Source organism: Mustela lutreola, chromosome 4 (assembly GCF_030435805.1).
Source record: "Mustela lutreola isolate mMusLut2 chromosome 4, mMusLut2.pri, whole genome shotgun sequence".
In the NCBI taxonomy this organism is placed as follows: domain Eukaryota; kingdom Metazoa; phylum Chordata; class Mammalia; order Carnivora; family Mustelidae; genus Mustela; species Mustela lutreola.
In genome coordinates this window covers 196120691-196142747 of record NC_081293.1, presented here as the reverse complement: position 1 = coordinate 196142747, position 22057 = coordinate 196120691, and the positions used below count along the sequence as shown (strand labels likewise).

General features: G+C 45.9%; 1 protein-coding gene across 2 annotated transcripts; it reads right to left on the bottom strand.

The window, feature by feature from the left end:
- Positions 1-4479: 4479 nt before the first annotated feature.
- ZNF212 (zinc finger protein 212) lies at positions 4480-19631 on the bottom strand. Of its 2 annotated transcripts, none has more exons than XM_059172177.1 (5): positions 19466-19631; positions 9640-10029; positions 9216-9342; positions 7290-7379; positions 4480-6542 (listed from the first exon to the last, which is right to left on the bottom strand). In XM_059172177.1, exons 1-5 carry the CDS (start codon positions 19610-19612, stop codon positions 5680-5682), a joined length of 1617 nt encoding a protein of 538 aa, XP_059028160.1. In that variant the 5' UTR covers positions 19613-19631; the 3' UTR covers positions 4480-5679. The 2 variants fall into 2 exon arrangements, with proteins under 2 accessions (XP_059028160.1, XP_059028161.1); XM_059172178.1 differs by having other exon boundaries at positions 4480-6539.
- Between the last annotated feature and the right edge of the window lie 2426 nt (positions 19632-22057).

The following is a 22057-nucleotide window of genomic DNA, read 5'->3' as shown; positions in this document are numbered from 1 at the left end:
TTCCTACAGCTGCCTCCCATTCCGATGCTCTCATTTTATAAATATTTTAAACAAAAAGCGCAAAATCTTTACCCCATAATGTGGCTTGCTGAGCAGACCAGCCGGTATAGCTCGAATATAAACTACGATTACCTCCATCCTTATTTACTAATGTTTCCTGTGTTTGCTCTGTTCCTGGATGAGACCTCCCGAGCCTGAATACCTCCTGGGGAGCTGACATTGCATTTCCAAAGTGAAGGCGCAGACCCTGGAGGAACAAGGGTGGCTCCACCAAGGCACAGGCCACTGAAACAGCCCATCACCATGCCTCTCCTGCAGAAGGGGGTATCGTCATTAGTCGAGGGTCCATGAACCACTATCTAGGGTCACTCAAGTGGGCTCAAGATGCTAAGGTACTGGTGTCCCCACCAGCACATCCCAGCCAAGAGACAGGGCAGCTCGAAGGGAGAATGCATAGGACACCCCTCCTCCAATTTCCAGGCATTTAAGTTAGATTCAGAAGTGGACCCCCACAGAGTTATAAAGCATTAGGAAGGGAAGTTTTGGCAGAGAAAGACCAGAAGTATAACCAAGCCCCCCTTCCTCCAAGGAGCTTTCCCGAGTTCAGACAAGATTGAGCTCCCCATTCTGTGAATACCGTGATACATGTTCATTCAACAAATATGGTGAGTACGTGCAAAGCCCCAGTGTGCAGAGCTGTGGAGTCTGGTCCCTGTACGAAAATCATCACATCCTGTTGATTCCGCCTTGGTGGTCTTGTCCATCCAGCCTTGTCCATGGCTCTTTTCCCATGGCTGCTCCCAGTCAAGCCCTCATTGGCTCTTGTGGGTCTCGTTCAGAAACCTAACATCCCCCAGCCCCAACCAAAAGCAAACCAAAAAAGCCACATGATAGAACTCTCATTAATGTTCCTAAATCACAGCTTGAATCAGGTCACCCTTTTGCTCCAAGTCTCGGCTCCCCATTACTAACTCAAAAAAATCCAAACTGCTTAGCCTGATCCCAGCCCATCTTTCCAACCACGTCCCCCGATCCCCCTTCTCACATCCTCACCTCCAGCCAAATCAATGAATTACATGTATATGGCCAGAGCGTCTTTCTCTTCCTCTTGTAGCTCCAACTACAGTGTCCTTCTTCCCACCCTTAAAGAACCAGTTCAAAAGTCACCTCTCTTAGTCTTCCCCAACACCTCACAACTAAACGTAATTGTTCTCTGAATTTTGACCGTTTTTAGCCTCACTTGGGACATGTAATTTTCTAATTGAATTAGATTCCCTTAACGGCCTAAAAACCCAAGAGCAAGGTCTCAGATTTAACCGTATACACCTCCACAGACCTTGCACGTGGGGGCTACTCAGAGACTCGTGCATGACACACAAACAGAATGGAATCTTGAACTAGTCTGGGAATAGTTTATACAAATGTGCAGCACAGGAAGGAAACAGGTTTTGATAGAATATAAATTTAACTAGGGCAAAGATCTGTTTTGTACACTTATGTATGCCAAGTATTTAAAACAGTGCCTAGGTATCAGGTGTTTGATTTTTTTAAGGAATTGACATCTTTATTCATTTATTTATTTATTTTAAAGATTTTACTTATTTATTTGACACAGAGAGATAGATCATAAGTAGGCAGAGAGGCAGGCAGAGAGAGGGGGAAGCTGGCTCTCTGCTGAGCAGAGAGCCCGATGTGGGGCTCAATCCTAGGACCCTGGGATCATGACCCGAGCCAAAGGCAGAGGCTTGAACCCACTGAGCCACCCAGGCGCCCCTGATTTAATCTTTCAACTTGATCATCCCTGTCCTTCAGACAGCTCCATTTCCTGTTTCCTTCTCAGCACCTAACAGGTTTTTTTTAAAAGATTTTATTTTATTTTATTTTATTTTATTTTATTTTATTTTATTTTATTTTATTTTATTTGACAGAGAGAGAAATCACATATAGGCAGAGAGGCAGGCAGAGAAAGAGAGGGAAGCAGGCTCCCCGCCAAGCAGAGAGCCTGATGCAGGGCTCGATCCCAGGACTGAGAGACCATGAACTGAGTGGAAGGCAGAGGCCCAACCCAGTGAGCCACCCAGGTGCCCCCAGAGCTGACTTTTGATAGACAATTGAAGCAGGGAGGAGAAGTTGATATTCTGTTCTCTCTCAAGACGGTATTTCTGTGTACAGAGATTGACTTGGAGATCTGGTTAAAATCTCCAGATTCTGGGGCACCTGGGTGGCTCAGGTGGTTAAGCATCTGCCTTTGGCTCAGGTCATGGTCCCAGGGTCCTGGGATTGAGCTGCACATTGGGCTCCTTGCTTGAGTGGGGAGGGGAGTCTGCTTCTTCCTCTGCCCCTTCCCCTGCTCCTCTCTCTCACTCGTACATGCTCTCAAATAAAATCTTTAGGGGCTCCTGGGTGGCTCAGTGGGTTAAAGGCTCTGCCTTCGGCTCAGGTCAGGATCCTGGGGTCCTGGGATTGAGCCCCATATCGGGCTCTTTGCTTGGCAAGGAGCCTGCTTCTCTTCCTCTCTCTGCCTGCCTCTCTGCTTACTGGTGATCTCTGTCAAATAAATAAATAAAATCTTTAAAAAAATAAAATAACATTAAAAAATAAAAGTAAAATCTTTTAAAAACTCTTCAGATTCAGTGGGTCTGAGTCTGCATTTCCACCAGGCTCCCAAGATATGCCGATGCTGCTGGCGCAGGGTCCACACTCTGAAACAAGGACTCACAATCCAGCCGGACCCAAAGTGCCTGATTTCGGTTAAGCAGAAGCAACGGCGCCCATGGCTGGGTGTGCGGGATCTGAAGCAAGACAGTCTGGGTTCGCAGCTGCCTCCGCCTCCTACTTCACTTCTCAGAATGCTTCGCACATCTCATGTGTGAGACAGAATAATCATATCCACCACATAGGGCTGTATGAGGACTAAGTTCGTTTTGAAAAGAATCCCTTGTGGGGTGCCTGGGTGGTTCAGTGGGTTGAAGCCTCTGCCTTTGGCTCAGGTCATGATCTCAGGGTCCTGGGATCGAGTCCCACATCGGACTCTCAGCTCAGCAGGGAGCCTGCTTTCCGCCCCCCCCCCATCCCCTGCCTCTCTGCCTACTTGTGATCTCTGTCAAAAAAATAAATAAAATCTTTTTTTCTAAACGTTCTGAGTTGTTTTTATTTATTTATTTATTTGACAGATCACAAGTAGGCAGAGAGGCAGGCAGAGAGAGAGGAAGGGAAGCAGGTTCCCCACCAAGCAGAGAGCATGATGCGGGACTCGATCCCAGGACCCTGGGATCACGACCTGAGCCCAAGGCAGAGGCTTTAACCACTGAGCCACCCAGACACCCCAATAGAATCTTTTAAAAATCAATCAATAAATAAATAAAAATGAAAAGAATCCCTTGCACAGTGCTCAGTACCAGCTGTTATTACTGCCCACCTGCCTCGTGCAATCATCCTCCTGCCTCAAGGAACACAACACCGCCAGAGAACCAGAATCCTACCCTGTAACTTTCTCTCCCCACAATGCAAGACAGACGGGGCGCACTAAAACACTCAACTGGGGGGTGGGGGTGGGGGCGCCTGTGGGGCTCAGTCGGTGGGGCATCTGGTGCTTGGTTTTGGCTCATCATGAGATGAGCCCTGGGGTGGGCTCCATGCTGGGCACGGGGTCTGCCGGAGAGCCTTCTCCCTCTTCCTTGGGTCCTCGCCCCACTCATGCTCTCTAAACACACACACACACACACACACACACACACACACACGCACACACACCACTCGTAAAACTAATCAAGGATGGGGAATAGGGGAATCTATGAGGCGAAAGCTTGAGGGTAGGAGACTACAGAAGGAATTCAGGAGAGTAGCTCCTTAGGGTTTCCCACGTCTAGTGCAGCTGATCCTTCAGCTGAGTGCGGCGCCCGCCCAAGACTTCCCTCCACGTTCAGTTGCTCCACCAAGACCATCCCATTCGTTACAGCGACCCAAGTTTATTTTTATCTATTTATTTATTCTATTTATTCCCATATCCCACTCCCTTGCTCCCACTCGCTCCCACAAGCAACTGGAAGGCCTTCAAGGTGTAACTTTGGGTTTCTACGTGTTCTTGCCCAATGTTTTGTGTATATGATTTTTTGACTGTACATATACAGTACTGACATAGATCTCAATCAATCGCTTCCATTTTCCTACTTGGCACTGTTATGTTTCTCTAAGCCAATATCCTTCAGGGCTACTCAGGAGTCCCCGGTGCTCCCACAGTAGCTCATCCGCCCCATCTTCCCACCATCTCCAACAACCAACAGCCAGACCGCCGGCAGCCCTCGACCACCCCACACAGGGTCCCAGGACTCCTCTCATACATGCCCTCTGCTCATCTGTTCTACATTTAAGTAACAGTGCATGTCAGGCTGGGACCTCAGGCCTCTGTCACTGGTCCCCATGAGTCACCTCCTCCACCCTGGTATTCCTAACAAAGGGAGAAAAATATCCAACGTGAGCTTTTTTTTTTTGCTAATAGCCAAGTTTTATTCTAAGCAACTATAAATCAAAGGGGACATTCACATAGGACCCAGGAGCCCACTCCCATCTCCCCAAACAACAGCGGGGCAGGCATTCAACACTCCTGAGAAACAAGCATTTTTGTGCATTTTCTCCACCACCTTTGGAACAGTCAACCCCAGAACTAATTTGGAAAATGTGTGATCTACACAACTCCGAGAAACAACTGGTGTAATAAGAACAAACTCCAACACCCACGGGAACAAGTCAGACAACTGTAAGTAACAAACAGTCTTCTGCCCTGGGCGGCGGCAGGACCCATCGAGGACTATGACGGAAGAGGAAGGTTCTGGTGAGAAACCTGGCCTCCCGAGCAGCAGCAGCAGCAGCAGCAGCAGCAGCACGCTCTCAGCTGCGTCTCCGGGCTCTTCCTTCTCAGCAGGGGCAGTGAGGTCTCCCCACGCTCCTCCTCTCACTCCTCTGGATTCGGTCACCCACGTGAGCAAGGACCCCCACAAGAAGGAGCTCAGCACTCTGCCCCCGATCTCTGACCTAAGTGTGGATGGGCTAAAAGAGCCCCATAAACAAATCCCTCGTAGAGGGCAGGGCCAGTCCCCATGTTAGGAACGACTTCTACGATGCTGGAAATTTAAAAAAACAAGTGTCAGACTGTATTTTTTTAAATCAACTAAAATCTAATTCCAAAAATGTTGCCTCAGAACAGGGTAAGCAGTCATTTAAATTATTTCTTCTACGTGTTTTTAACAAAGAGACTACGAAAGAAGAAAGAGAGGGGCGTGTGTCCCACAACTCCTCCGCACACCTGCTCGCTCTACTGGCTGACCCGACCTCTGGGAAGACCTGAAATGCTGGCACAGGACCGGGAACCAGCCACCGGTGCCCGCAGGGTCAGAGAGCCACCCGCGGCCCACAAACAGCAGCCCCGAGGGGAAAACCAGAGACCTGCAGGTGCCAGAGACAACAAGCTCCACAGCAGGGAGAGGAGCAGCCCCAGACTCCTCTTCCACAGGTTCCAGGACAGCCTCTGGGCTTGGCCTGGTGCTTGGCCAAGGGAAGGCAAATCAAAACGACTCTCCTCAGGAAGCAGTCAGTCCCTGACTGTGCAAAGTGTCTCTTCGGGGGGGACCAATGCCAGCCCCTCCTGCCCCCCCCACCCGGATGGACAAGGGGCTGGCACCCTTAAAGCAGGCCATTGGGCCTTCCGGGCTCCAGGGCCAGCCCACCCCGCTCCCGCTGGTGGATCTTCTGGTGCTGCAGAAGGTGCTGCTTCTGGACAAAGCTCTTCTCGCACTCGGAGCAGCTGTAGGGCCGTTCGCCCGTGTGGATGCGCTGGTGCCGCACCAAATCCGACGGATGGCTGAAGCTCTTGCCACAGTAACCACAGATGAGGGAACTCCGGCTTTTCCTCCAAGGGATGTGACCAGGCAGGGCCACCAGGCTGTTGGGTGAGAACCTCTCCTGGACACAGCGGCCAGCACTGGGCCCCTCCTGCAGGTGGCAGCGTTGGTGGGTCACGAGACTCACCCTGCAGCTGAAGCTCCTCAGGCACACGTCGCACTGGTGCAGCCTCGCCCTCTTGGACTGGGGCTTCAGCTGCGGCCTGGGTCTACGGCTCTCCTCGGGCTCTGAGGCTGTATAAGGGCCCCACCCTGAGTGGGTCTGCAGGTGCGTAGCGAGCTGCTGCTCATAGTGGAAGCTGACCTCGCACTCAGAGCATTCATAGGGGCCAGAAGCGTCCCTTTTCAGCTTTAGGCCCTGCCCGCATTCCTGACCCAGCTGCACCTGCCTACTGGGCTTCGGCTTCGGGGGGCAGCTCAGAGTTCTGCCACCGCTAGGGTCTCTCCTTCCCTCAATGGGATCCTCCAGATTAGTGTCCCTGGGCCCTGAATCCAAGAGGACAGAACCACCCTGACCACCCCAGAGTTCAGTATGCGCTGGGCTCAGGAAAGCCTGCTCTTCGGCAATGCCCGAGAACTCTCCAGGAAGATCCGCAGAGCCTTCCTGAGCGTACTGGATCTCCTGCTTGATCATAACCCCTTCTGCTGCCAAGAGAAAGAAGACCAACAAAAAAGATCACATTCTACCATTTTCAGTTTCTTTAGAGCTAAACAAACATCTGTGAATTTTACAAGAGCTCTTATCAAAGCACCCCACGATAAGGGCATTAGGACAATTTGGAGAAGGAGACTGGGCTCTAAGACTGGAAAAACTAAACCCATTTTTTTTTTAGGACAATGTTATAAATAACAGTTCTCTAAGCTTGTCCATAAATCTGTATTCAATTCCTGTAAAAACATGGCAAGATATACTATAACTATACTAATTTAACAGTTTAAAATAATAAACATGAACAATTAAAATAAAAAACAAACCCAACCACCCTTACACCTAAAGTTTAAATATTCATGCATCCAGCCCCAGTCCTCCTGCACATGTCCCCCTCCGCCATACCTGGCTTATAAATGCTCTGCCTGCCTCTCACCCCAAGCTTCGCTCCTACGATCTGACCAACCCTATCCTCAGTCTACAGCGGGTGTTCGCTTGAGGTACTGCTCTGCTCTGTACAGTAGCGCAGATGTGAAGCAGGATCCGTCACAACACGTAAGGACTCCCCAGTGGTAAGAAACGCAGACACAGAGATGTTAGGTGAACTCATGAAACTCATAAAGAAATCTAAAATAAGTAATGCCAGATAGGCTGCTGATAACCAGCGTTCAGTAGTTTAGCAGTGGGAAAGCTCACTATAGGCCGCAGGGGGTGGAGGGATGGAATATTCTGGATCCACTCACCTGGGTGGACATCACCAGGGCCTTCCTCCTCCAAGTCACCCAGCATCCCTGCACCCAATTCCGCTTCTTCTTCTGGCTGGCCAAGGACCTCTGGTTTGGAACAGGCACAGTGTGAGCCCAGCAGACGGTACAAGCTCACCGCGCACTGCGCAGGTGCCAATGAACAAGCTGACCAATGTCAGGGGTTGATATTAAAAGTTCCAAAGATTAAAAGGCTACTGTTCTTCCCACTTCCCCACCAGTGGCAGCTTGAGACGACTGGAAAATTCGAGCCGATTTGAGAAATCTATTCAGTCAGCTGCTGCCTCCAACGGTCCTTCCTTAGCCACTGCGTTTCCGGCAGTCAGGCTTCCCAGCCCAACTCCCCTTCCCCGACCACCCTGCCCTCACGTGCACACGGTCTCAAGGGCTGCTTCCTTTCAGCGTATTTAATTTCGTCCATGCTGACACGCTGCCCGGTGAGGCGAGCACCATTATCCCCAGCTGGGACAGCAAGGAAACGGCCAGGAGCAGAGCACAGAACTCGGCCCAGGGCACACACTCTCCTCCGCGCCTTCTGCTCTCTCCCTCTCTGCTGCAATCACACTGGCCTTTTTGACACAACTCCATGGAGCTCAGTTTTAAAAGATTTTGTTGGAGGTGCTTGGGTGGCTCAGTCAGCTGAGTGTCCACTCTTGGTTTTGGCTCAGATCATGGTCTCAGGATTGTGGGGTCGAGCCCCACATCAGGCTCTGCGCAGTCTGCTTATCCCTCTCTCTGTTCTTCCCCACGCTCGCTCTCTCCAATAAATAAACAAAATCTTAAAAAAAAAAAAAAAAAAAAAAACTCTGTCTACCAAAATCTACTTACTAAAAATTAATATTTTATAAAGATGTGTATCTATTTTTAAGAGATTTTACTTATTTGAGAGAGAGAGAGCACGAGAGGGGAAAGGGCAGAGGGAGAAGCAGACTCCGCACCAAGCAGGGAGCCTGCTATGGGACTTGATCCAGGGACTCCAGGATCACGATCTGAGCCAAAGGCAGCTGCTTAACCAACCTAGCCACCCAGGCGCCCCAAAGATGTGTATCTATTAACCAGCCCTCTAATTAACACACACAAAAAATAAAATAAAAAAATAAAAAACAAAAACGGAGCTCACAAGGACTAAATGTAATTCCACCCAAGGCCAATAAAAACGTTTTGGCTAACCTGTACTACCTGCCTCACCTCAGGTAACAAAAGGATTTCTTGTCAAACAGTTTTAAGTATTAAAAACCACATGAAGAACCCTGCTCACGTATCACTACAATACACATTACACTATAATGATGATATCTTTTAATAAATATTATAATGAACTATGTGACTATAGAAAAATACAAAATGTACAACACTAAGACCTTTCCAAGTCTTCATGAACTGAGGACCTAAAGACTCCCATTTCTTTTTTCTTACTTTTCAAATTTTTATTTAAATTCTAGTTAGGGGGCACCTGGGTGGCTCAGTGGGTTAAAGCCTCTGCCTTCAGCTCAGGTCATGATCCCAGGGTCCTGGGATCGAGCCCCGCACTGGGCTCTCTGCTCAGCAGGGAACCTGCTTCCTCCACTCTCTCTCTGCCTGCCTCTCTGCCTACTTGTGATCTGTCAAATAAATAAATAAAATCTTAAAAAAAAAAAATTTAAATTCTGGTTAGTTAACATATACCGTAATATTGTTTTCAGGAATAGAATTTAGTGATTTATCACTTGCACGAGACACCCAGGGCTCATCCCAAGTGCCCTCCTTAATGCCCATCACCACCTACCTATCCCCCTACCCATCTCCCTCCAGACCAAGAGAGGAGCTAAAGCCAACTAGTCACGGGTGTAGTCTGAGTCACACGCTACTGGGCCAGGGATGTGCAGACGTCTGCACGAGAATTCTCGGGACGGACGTGCTACTTACTCAGGGAGACCAGAGTCTCGTAGTTGCTCTTCATCACGTTCCTGTAGAGCTCCTTCTGCCAGTCCTCCAGATTTTCCCACTCCTGCTCTGAGAAACAGACTCCATCGTTTTCAAGTGACCTGGACACCTGAAATTACAAATATCGTAGCATGAGTGCCTCCTGTCATAGCCACGAAAGCAAAGCCAGCAACTTGAATCTTAAATAACAAAGGGTAGGGCTCCCCATTCGGGCTTTTAAAAAAAGATTTTATTTACTTATTTGACAGAGAGAGAGAGACACAGTGAGAGAGGGTACACAAGCAGGGAGCCCAAATGTGGGTCTCAATCCCAGGACCCTGGGATCATGACCTGAGCCGAAGGCAGACGCTTAACAACTGAGCCACCCAGGCGCCCTAGGCTAACTCTTAATTCCCAAGGGGTCTACCTTGGGAACCTCTCCATTGCTGCCCGGGGGCAGCCTCAGGACCCAGAAGTTGCTGCTCCTCAGCAGGTTCTCCATGTTCTCCAGCCGCCTCTGCAGCAGCCCGTACTCCTGCAGCAGGGTCCCCAGCACGGCCCACTTGCCCTCCAGCTGGTTCCCGAACTCCACGGCCGTCTTCTCGCAGTCCGCCAGCTTCTTCTCGGCCGTCCCCGTCCGGCCCTCCAGGCTCTGTAGCCGGGCGGCCTGGGACTCCACCTTCTTCTCCACAGCCTGAATGGCAGCCACCACAGTCCAGAGAGAGAGCTCTGTGGTCTGCAAGTAAGAGCTTTTCTCTGTCGCTTGTGGGGCAGGTGTGGAAGAGGTCAAAGGTGTGGAGCGGCGTTTCCTCCTGTGCTGAATGAAGGACACAGGGCCAGTCAGTGTCACTTCCAAACATCAAGTAAAGAAAACAATGGGTCCACTGGGTCCAAGAGTATTACAGCTACTTAGTTTCTACCTTTTTATTTTTTTTTTAAAGACTTTATTTATTTGACAGAGAGAGAGAGCGAGAGCAGGAATACAAGCAAGGCGAGCAGGAGAGAGAGAAGCAGGCTTCCCGCAGAGCAGAGAGCCCGACCTGGGGCTCAATCCCAGGACCCTGGGATCATGGTCTGAGCCAAAGGTAGCTCAATGACTGAGCCACCCAGGCGCCCCAAAAGTATGCTCTTTTATACTCTGTTACTGTAGATGATACATACATGTACATTATAACACTGAAAAGTACAAAGAAAAGTTATGTAAAATACAACCATTCAGAAATAACCTGTTCGAATTTTGATCTTTTTTTTTAATCTTTTAACTGGTTTTCTGAAGGTGAAATAATACTGTACATGTCTTATTACCCGCCCTTCACACCCGGCACAGTCTCTAAGACGACCAAGACACAATTACTTAGCAAGACCAATAAAGCTCAACTCATTTACCTTTGCACCCAAGCAGCTAGTAGAACACCAACTAATTTTTTTTTTTTTCAGATTTTATTTTTTTTGTCAGAGAGGATGAGCAAGACAGCAAGCCATAAGCAGGGGTAAGGCAGGCAGAGGGAGAAGCAGGTTCCCCACTGAGCAAGGAATCCAATTTGCGGCTGGATCCCAGGACCCCAGAATCATGACCTGAGCGAAAGCCAGATGCCTAACCAATGAGCCACTCAGGCATCCCCAACTAAATCCTTCGTAAATATTTACGGATATGATTTGATGAAGCCTGCTGACATTTTCCTTACATGGCTCATTTTTTATGATCCAGCCCTGAGGAGGAAAATCACTACAGCTGAAGTTTAACATTACTAAAGCTAACATGGGGGGGCGGGGTCTCCTCAGTTTCCTCTGACCCTGAAGTACCACAGCACGTTCACTTCAGTCCTAACCCCCAAAGCTTCACGATTTTATTCGGCATACACTTTCTTCAAAGCTGCTTCTCTATCCACAAGAATAGACACTAAGTTGGGTGATGGACATTGGGGACGGCATGGGCTATGGTGAGTGCCGTGAAGTGTATAAGCCTGACGATTCACGGACCTGTACCCCTGGGGCACATAATACATCATATGTTAATTTAAAAAAAAATAAATAACTGACACTAAGAGGAACCAGTTTTGAAAGAAGTGCTGGGGCCGGGACTTAGTGTCTGGAGAAACGGGACAAAACGAACCCAAGTGGCATGTAAATGAACATGTAAGCTTGACCATGACCTAATCCAGTGACTCAACTCAGTTCATTACCAAACATGTGGGTTTAAAGCTTAACTGACCCTCCTAAGAAGGATTTAAATAAAAGTTTAATGTAGGGGCACCTGGGTGGCTCAGTGGGTTGGGCCGCTGCCTTCGGCTCAGGTCATGATCTCAGGGTCCTGGGATCGAGTCCCGCATCAGGCTCTCTGCTCAGCAGGGGGCCATCTTCCCTTCCTCTCTCTCTCTGCCTGCCTCTCTGCCTACTTGTGACCTCTCTCTGTCAAATAAATAAATAATCTTAAAAAAAAAAAAAAAGTTTAATGTAAAAGATCATCCCGTTCCCGCTCTCACTGCTTGTGCTCCCTCTCTGTGTCTCTCTCTGTCAGTAACTACAAACGAGACAAGACAGAACGTCAGATTGCTGGACAGGCTCCTTTTATCCCATGTTCTGCTTTTCACTTTCAGTTGCTCATCTATAGCTCTTCGGAGCTGCCTCCTGCCTTTCTGTGGCTCAGCATTTTGTTGTTTGCTTCGCACAGGAAGGTGGTCAGGATCTGAGCACTAAGCAAAGGCAGAAAAGAGGTGTGAAATCAAGATGCTGCTTCTGTTTTGAACTACCTATTGAGATGGAAACAATTCAAATGTCCACTGACTGGTGATTCAATAAACAAACCACAGTCCATCCATATGTTACAGGTTGAATTTTCTTTTCCCAAGATATGTTGAAGTCTCAACCCCTAGGACCTCAGAATGTGATCTTATCTGGAGTAGAATCTTTACAGAGGTAATCAAGCTCAATGAGGTCATCAGATGGGCTCTAATCAAACACGATTTGATGTCCTTATAAAATAGGCGAGAGGGGCACCTGGTGCTTGCACGGCTCAGTCAGTTAATCTGCTGCCTTCAGCTCAGGTCATGATCCCAGGGTCCTGCTAAGCGGGGAGCTGCTTCTCCCTCTCCCTCTGCCTGCTGCCTCTCGTACTTGTGCACTCTCTCGTCAAGTGAATAAATAAAATCTCTTAAAAAATAAAATAAAATAGGGGAGAGATCTGGACAGAGACAGATGTGCACTTAGTGCAGACTATATGAAGACACACAGGGAAAAGACAGCTACGTGACAACAGAGGCAGAGGTCGGAATTCTGCTGCCACAAGCCAAGAAAATGCGTGGGGCCATCAGGAGCTATGAGAGAAGCCAAAGACATTTTCCGTTGTGGCCCTCAGAAGGCATCAAATCTGTGGACATGCTGACTTCAGACTTTCAGCCTCTAGAACTAAAGGACAGCACACTTCCGATGTGTAAGCCCTTCAATTTGCAATACTTTATTATAGCAGCCTTAAGGGTATTAATACACCATACAATAAAATACTGTTACATTATTAACATAGTAATGATTAATGTGTTAAGCATGTTACATTAGCAATAAAAAGGGAACAAACTACTGAACAACATCGATCCCCAAATCATGCTAAGTGAACGAAGCCAGACACAAAATGCAGCCTACTCTATTCCATTTGCATGACACTCAGGAAAGGCAAAACTACATGGACAGAAAACAGATTAGTGGGGGCACCTGGGTAGCTCAGATAGTTAAGAGTCTGCCTTCAGCTGAAGTCATGATCCCAAGGTCCTGGAATCGAGCCCCATGTCTGGCTCCCTGCTCCACTAGGAGTCTGCCTCTGCCTCTACCTGTCTGTGTGCTCCCTTTGTCTCTCAAATACATAACATCTTAAAAAACAAAAAACCAAACCAGATCAGTGTTTGCCAGGAGCTGCGGGTGGGGGAAGATTGAATGCAAAGGAAATCTTTCTGGGATGATGGAAATATTCTGTATTTTGGTAGTCTGATCATGGCACACATTTATCAAAACTACCTCAACCGCGTGAATGAGTGAATGCTGCTGTAGGTGAATTATCTCAGTAAGGACGGTTTAGTATCAAGATAGAAGAAAATGTTAGCTGCCAGGAAAGATGCCATAAACAAAGTGTAAAAAAAAAAAAAAAACAAATAGGGAGAGGATATTTATAAACAAAGTATAAAATGGAAAGAAAAAAGTAACCCCAAATAAACCTGCAAACCGTAAGCAATTATGAGAACAGAAATGCAGGCAGTCCAAGAAGCAGTTGGGAGCACAAATACAACCACGGAAAACCGCTTTTCACCCACCAGGCTGCCCCACTTGAAAGAGGGATAAGGAACTACAGAGATGAGTAGGATATAAAACTGGCTTTTTTTTTTTTTTAAGATTTTATTTATTTGACAGACAGAGATCACAAGGAGGCAGAGAGGCAGGCAGAGGGGCTCGATTCCAGGACCCTGGGATCACAACCTGAGCCGAAGGCAGAGGTTTTGGCCCACTGAGCCACCCAGGTGCCCCAAAACTGGCACTTTTATTAACATTCCTGGAAGGAATGAAAAATACTACAAACTTTATGGAAGGCAATCTCATAAAAGTCACTAAAAACCTTTTCACCTAGCAATCTCACTTCCAGGAATCTATTTTCTAAAACAAAAGGCATTTTTTACTGACATCCAAAATAAAAAAATAAGACGATTACTGGTAATGTTCTTTGGAAAAGTCAAAGCTTGGAAATAATCTCCAGGTTTATTCATAAAGGAATGGTTAAATAAATTATGGCACAACCAAAAATGACACTATACTACCTTTAAAAATAATGACTTGTATTATGGTTTGGAAGAGTTTTCATCATACCATGCTGGTTAAAAATTCAACTTTTAAGGAAATACATTTATTACAATTCCACTTTTGAAAGAAGAGAAAATACATGAGTGTTTGTGTTTCAGCCCACAGAAGAGTCTGTGAATAGATTCGTAAAACTGAACTGGTAACAGGACTCAGGGAAATGAGAGGGAGAGATTTTCATCATTCCTTGGAAACTACTGCTTGTTTGACTTCCCCAATAAACATGTATTTTTTAAATAATTTTTCTTTTTACATAAATTCCACATTCAAGAGTATCCCTGATTGCAGTGAGAAATACAAAAAGTACATTACATCCCCCACACTTCTGGAGTTTCTGGGGCAGTTCTGTTGGATCTCCTATCATACTATCAGATCAAGTCTAATACAATGGGCCGGCCACTACAGTCTGAAACCTTCACCAGTAAGTATAAGACACAGTCCCTGTTGCGAAGACACCTTCAATCTGCTGGATAAGTAACATTCTAAAGTGGCATCGAAGGTGAACTAGACAATATCTAAGGTCACTTCCAACTCTGAGATACTATGACTTTTTAATACTGAATAGTAAAAAAACAACTTCTATAACACGTAAGATACGGAAGGGAATGGTGACAAATCTCCATCAGCTACCACTCCATTATCAAATAGTGCTTCTGAAGTCCTCTGTATGACTCCCTACGTAACTATGATCCTGAATTTGGTTTTTCACTAGAAATTGCCTTTTTCATATTCTCACCAAATGCTTTTTTCCCAAAACATGTTTAGTTTTGCCAATCTTAGGATCTTACGTAAATGGCATCCTTATTCCACAACACCTGAGAATATCCTGCTGTTGCAGATAGCTATAATTGATTTTCACTTCTGCAAAACATTCCGCTGTGATAATACCACAACTTCCTTTTCCAGTCCATTATTTATTCGCCCCCATCTTTGTCACTACAAGTAGTGCTACAACGAACAGGACTGTGCACAGCTGCTAGTACGTATGGGCAAGTCTCCTGAGGGTATAGTCCTAGGAAGGAAATGATGGCCAAGAGGGTATATATACAACTTGAACTTCAGTAAATAATGCCAAATATTTTCTAAAGTGGTTGTACAAATTTCATTCCTGTCAGAAGTATTAAGTATTCTGGATGTTTCCCAACTATGTCAACACTTGCAACTGTCAGACTAAAATTTTGTCCCTCCAAGGAGGTCTGAAATGTCATTATGATTTCCATCTACTCGTTCTTTACTAACAAGGATAAGGATCTTCTAAATATTTATTGGCCATTCAAATAGCTTTCAGTGAACTACCTGCTCAAGTCTTTTATCTATTCATCTTTTGGGGTCCCTTTCTTCCTCTCTATCTCAGAATTTCTCTAGTAACTCTGGATACCATTCTTTATCCACACTGTATGTGCTGCAAACACCTCCTCTTTATTTGTGCCTCATTTTAAAAATTCACTTCACTGGGGCGCCTGGGCAGCTTGGTCGGCTCAGGTCAGGGTCCCAGGGTCCTGGGATTGAGCCCTGCATGGGGTTCCTTGCTCAGTGGAGCCCTCTCCCCACCGCTCCCCCTGCCTGTGTGCACCGGCATTTGCTCGCTCACTCACTGGCTGGCTATCTCTCTCTCCGTCAAATGAATAAATTTTTTAAAATCTTTTAAAAATAAAAAGAACAAAAATTCACTTTATTTTTTAATTAAAAAATTAATGTAGTTGAGTTTGATAAATTCCTTTAAGGTTTGAACTTCTGTGTCAGGTGAGAAAAATATCGATAATCCAGAATATTGTCTTCTAAACACTCCATAGTTTTGTTTTCACACTTGAGTAACTCAGCTAGAACTGATATTTCTCTGAGGTGCAGGGCTCAATTTTCACATGGAAAATCAACAGATCTAATATATGATGAAAAATCCATCAATTTACCCAAAGATTTGTAATGTGATCTCTGTCATGAAACAAGCTTTCATACATAGCAATCTGTCTCTGGCACGTCTATAGAGTATTTTTTTTATTGCCTTACCAATATTATAGTTTTAACAACCATAGGTTTTTAAAAAATCATTATTGAGGGGCACCTGGGTGGCTCAGTTGTTAAGCTTGTGCCTTTGGCTCAGATCATGATCCTAGGATCCTAGGATCAAGCTCTGCATCGGGCTCCCTGCTGAGAGCAGAGCCTGCTTTTTCCTCTCCCTCTGCCCCTCTCACCAGCTCAACACATAGTCTGTGCAGTCTCTCTCAAACTAGTATCTTTTAAAAAGTCTCATAAAAGTATCTTTAGAAACTCTGTTTACATCACATCCATAGATAAATGTATCCATACACAGTTTTTTTAGTCCTCACAGTTTTTTGAGTCCACATCCACTCCTCTTTTAAAGTATTTTTAGTATCTTTCAATATTTTAACATATTCCACTGATTACCACACAACAAACAATCCCAGTGTTTAATGGCTTAAGACAACATCTACTTTGCTCATGAATCTGCAATTCAAGAAGGGTTTGTGAAGAACAGTTTGTCTCTGCTCCACTCCATGTCAAGTGGAACAAATCACAGGCAGGCAGGCTCTGGAAAACACCTGAAAAATCCTAAACCACATGGAGAAAGCATATGGAGATATTCTGTTCAACAGCCCAACCTAAGGTCCCAGACTACACTCAGCTGCCAGAACACACTTTCATTTCTAAAAGGGCTCTTTTTATTTATTTATTTATTTATTTATTTATTTATTTATTTGACAGAGATTACAAGTAGGCAGAGAGGCAGGCAGAGAGAGAGGAGAGGAAGCAGGCTCCCTGCTGAGCAGAGCCCCCCCACCCACCCACCCACATGGGGCTTGATCCCAGGACCCTAGGATCATGACCCAAGCCGAAGGCAGAGGCTTTAACCCAATGAGCCAGGCAGCCCCCCCCCCCTTTTTAAAAAGATTTTATTTATTTGACAGAGAGAGATATCCCAAGTAGACAGAGAGAGCAGGGAAGCAGGCTCCTTGCTGAGCAGGGATCTCAATCTCAGGACCCTAAGACCATGACCTGAGCTAAAGGCAGAGGCTTAACCCACCCAGCCACACAGGTGCCCCTAAAAGGGCTCTTTTGCTCTCTTCACTTTTTATTCATTAATCTCTCTATACAGGCATACCTCAGAAATATTGCAAATTTGGTTCCAGAACACCACAATAAAGCAAGTATCATAATAAAGCACGTAAAATTAATTTTTTGTTTCCCAGTGCATATAAATTTACACTACATTGTAGTTTATTAAGTGAACAATAGCATTATATCTTAAAAAATGTACATAGCATAATTTAAAAATATTTTATTGCAAAAAAGAAAAAAAAAGGCTAACCATCATCTGAGTTTTTAGCAAGCATAATTACTGGTCACAGAACATCATAACAAATATAATAATAAGGAAAAGGTTTAAAATACTGTGAGAATTATCAAATTGTGACAGAAACACAAAATGAGCAAGGCTGTTGGAAAAATGGCAGTTGAGACTTGACACAGGCTTGCTACAAACTTTCAATTTGTAAAAAAAAAAAAAAGAAAGAAAGAAAGAAAACACAGTATCTGCAAAGTATAATAAAGCAAAGCTCAATCAACCTGAGATACGCCTATATACTGATATTATATATTGACAGATATATGGCCAAAAAAAATCTTACCTGTGTTGTCCAAAAGCCACTAGAAACACACGGCTATTTAAACCCATATTAATTAAAACTGAATTAAAAATTCAATTCCTCAGCCACACTACCTACATTTTAAGTGCTTAATAGCTATAGATTTCTAGTGACTATTCTGAACAGTAAAAAGCAGAATATTTCCATAATCTCTGAAAGTTCTACTGGATACACCGCACCTTAATTTTTTTTCTGCCTAAAAGAAAATAAGGTTTTGTTACAGTCTTCTACCATGCCAGTTTTCCTTGTAGTTCTGTTAATCTGCTTTATATATTGAGGCTATATAATTACATGCAAAATACTAGAATGTCTTATCAAGCTGATAAAATGAGTCTCACCATCACAAAAGTAGTAGTAGCCTTGATCTCTAGCAATATTAATACAGAGAAACCAATTTTTTTGATTCGTCTGGTATGTTTTCATATTCTTTTATGTTCAACCATTTCTGTAGCTTTGACTTTTAGTTGTACCTCTTAAAAACCATATAGTGACAACTCTTTGCCTTTTAACTCAACATTTAGTCCATTTACATTTATTGTAATTGTTGATCTATTTTTATTGATTTTTGCCCTTTTTTGGCCTTGTCTTTCTTGCCTTCTTTTAGGTGATTTTTTCCTTACTCTATTTCCCCTTCTAACTTGTAAGTTTTACAGCCAATTTCTAATGTTTTAGCAAGTATCCTAGATATTACAGGAAGCATACTTCTAACAACCTTGAAACAAAAGAATTCTAATGTCTTCCTAACTTTTACACCATGTATTTTAATTTGCCTTTGTTTTTAACCTCACAAGAGATTATTCCCGTTATAGTCAATTGATACACGTTCAGATTTATCCGTTTCCATGGGTCATCACACTTTCTTACATTTTCAGACTTTACATTTGGGATAATTTTCCTTTTACCTGGTATATCCTTTACATTTTCCAACTGCTAGGTGGCTCAGTCTGTTAAGCCACTGACTTTTGATTTCGGCTCTGGTCATGATCTCAGGGTCATGAGGTGGAGCCCAGCTTCTGGCTCCCTGATGGTAATAGAGCCTGCTTAAGATTTTCTCTCTCCCCAAAACCCCGTTCCTCCCCACCCCCCACCCCGCTCCTCCCACCCCTCCAACCCCCTCCTCCCCACCCCTTCTCTCACTCAAAAAAGAAAAGATTCTCCCTCTCCTTCTACCCCTACACCTCCCCTACCGCGAGCTCTTAAAAAAATTCCCTCCCCTTCTTCCCCACCGCTCCTGTTCTCTTAAAAAATATACGTATATAAAATATAAATATAACATGTTATGTATCTCTCTCCCCTCCCCCCTATTGCGCTCTCTCTTTTAAAAAAAAACCTCTCCCTCTGCCCCTCCCCCCGCCCCCGGCTCGCTCTTCTCTCTCTCAGAAGAAAAAAAAGAAAAATCTGTCCCCCCGCCCCTCCCCCAGCTCGTGCGCGTGCTCTCGCGCGCGCGCTCTCAAAAAAACAAAAAGCAAACCCCCCCCCCAACCCCCCAAAACCCAAAACAAGCCTCGGAGAAGTTTCTCCGCAACGGTGTGTGGCGCTGGGGCTCCGGCCCCACGGGGAAGGAGCCGGAGAGGGGGAAAGCAGTGACCTGGGGTCGTGGGAGGAGGCCGGTATTCGCTAGAAACAGCCCGGGGAGCCCGGGGAGCCCCGGGACCCCCAGCCCCAACAGGGGTGCGAGCTTCGAAGCCCCGCCCCGGCCAGGAGCTCCGCCATCCCGAAGGCGCCCGCGACCGGTGCCGGGAGCACCCTTACCCGAGTAGGCGCCGACTCCGCCATGGCTGCCAGTCGCCCCTCAACACCCGGGCCCCGCCCGATAACCCTCGCGCTGCGTGCCGGACGGGTGGGCGCCGCAGCCCCTCCTCGAAGCCGCCACCAGTGCCGTGTTGATACAAGGTGCATTGTGGGAGTTCGGCCCTCCAGCGCCAAGAGCCTCTCCGGCGGCTGTCCTCACAGCGCGGCATTTCCAGGGCGCCCCCGTGCGGCAGGAGGATGAACAGCAGCTCGGCGCTCGGGCCAGAGTGTGCGACCAGGGAAAAGCTTGCTCCCTCCAAGTCAATCCCAAATTGAGAATTGAAGGCAAACGCGGGACTTGTGTGTCTTCTACGTGCCCAGCACTCGGCGAGGTGCTTTGAGCGATTCAAACACGCATAAAAGTCAGACTTTGCTCTGAGGGAAGAATACGTAACTTAGCTGGGGAAAAGAGATATGGTGCCAAATGGCATGTGTTTTATTCCATTTGTTCATCTGTTACTTGGCTTTCTAGAAACTAGAAACACGTGGGGCGCCTGGATGGTCCAGTTGGTTAAGCCTCTGCCTTCGGCTCAGATCACGATCTCAGGGTCCTGGGATCGAGCCCCATATTGGGCTCCCTGCTCTTGGGGGACCTGCTTCTCCCTCTCTGCCCTTCCCCCTGCTCACACTCTCTCCCTCTCTCAAAAGAAAAGAAAAAGAAAAAAACTAGAAATACACTTTCCCATCAACAGTGTGGAGTCAAGGTGCCAGGCCAACCCACTGCATCCTATTAGTTATTGCAATCACACGCCTTAGAAAATCCAAGAGAGCCCCAATTTCAAATGTTTAATCCCGTCCACATGTTACTGTTAAAAGATGAGTTTGGAATTTTGATTTGGAAAGCATGGCTGCATTTCCATTTGGCCACCCAATACAAATCACTTCTGCAACCATACTTGTCTAATTTGTACCACATGGTTTCTATAGAGACAGGCAATGAACTTCCACTTGAATTATAGTTCTGAAGACCTTCCTCTGAGAGCTAATCTCTTAAGATCAACAAACTGGCTCCTTCTTAGCATGCAGGGCTCAGACTTTACCTCCTCTGATACATTCCCTGTCCCCCCTGCTTCCAGCCCAACACCCTTCTCCATCCCAACCCTCAATCCTGATTCTCTGATCAAAAGTTTTCAGAGTATTATCACTAACAGAAATAACGTTTTTTCATCAGTTTACATGGTAAGGATGTGTCCATTTCACTAAAATGTCCCTCCACAATATATACTACTTTTTGCACACAGAAGTGCTCATATGTATCTTTGGATGACTGAATGGTGAACCAGAGAATAAGGGTAGATAAAGTCACCTCCAAGAGAAGGCATAATGTCCACAGCTACCAGATCAACAGGAGACTCACCGAATCATTAATACATCTAAAGAAAGGATGGGTTGGGTCAGGACACCTGGGTGGCTCAGTCCTTGTCTTTGGCTTGGGTCATGATCCCAGGGTCCTGGGATTGAGCCCCACATCTGGCTCCCTGCTCAGTGGGGAATCTGCTTCTCCCTCTCCCAATCCCCTTGCTTATGTTCCCTCTATTTCTGTCTCTGTCAAATAAATAAAATCTTTTTTAAAAAAGAAAGAAAGAAAGAAAGGATGGGTCAAGCCGAGGAAACCAGTCAGTCACTGAGATATGTCTGGGGTCTGACCTACTTTCTCAGACCAAAAACTTAATGTCAGTCACAGAAAAAAATGTATCATGTCTATGGAGACAGACATAATCAGGACATAGGATACTGGGTACTGGGGTCATTAGCAGTTCAGTTCTAGAATCCTCTATTCTATTTCTGTGTTCACCAGGCAATCTGATGATGCACATTGCACATAGCTACTGGGAGACAACAGGTAGGTCAGGCTGATACAAACATCCAGTCCACCCCCTGCAAATGAGTAAATGGATGCTCCGGCTTATCCATCTGTTTCTTGAGCATCACCGTGATTCAGCACCCCTGACTCTGAGCCTGGAACAGTGTGAAAACATTTCGATAAAATTTCCAGTGTGCAAAGGAGGCAGCACCAGGCACTGGTCTGAATCTCACAGGCTTGCAGAGATAGATGGTGTGCATGGTGCTTTAGGAAGTGGAGCCCAGGATGGGGGAAATAGGTGAAGGGGGTTAAGAGCACACTTATCTTTTTTTTTTTTTTAAGTCTTTTTAAAAAAGATTTAATTAATTAATTTATTTGACAGATCACAAGTAGGCAGAGAAGCAGGCAGAAAGAGAGGAGGAAGCAGGCTCCCCACTGACAGAGAGCCCAATGCGGGGCTCAATGCAGGGCTCAATCCCAGGATCCTGGGATCATGACCTGACCCGAAGGCAGAGGCTTTAATCCACTGAGCCACCCAGGCGCCCCTAGAGTACACTTATCTTGATGAGCACTGAGTAATACAGGGAACTGTTGAATTACTTTGGGGGGGGGGGTAAAAAAAAGAAACCATTTTTTTTCAAATTGCAAATGTTTTAAAACTTGGGGCAAAATAATAGTGTCTACATTGATGTCGAGAGAGAGAGAAAGAAAGGGAGAAAGAGAGAAAGAAAAGCAAGACCACTGGACTC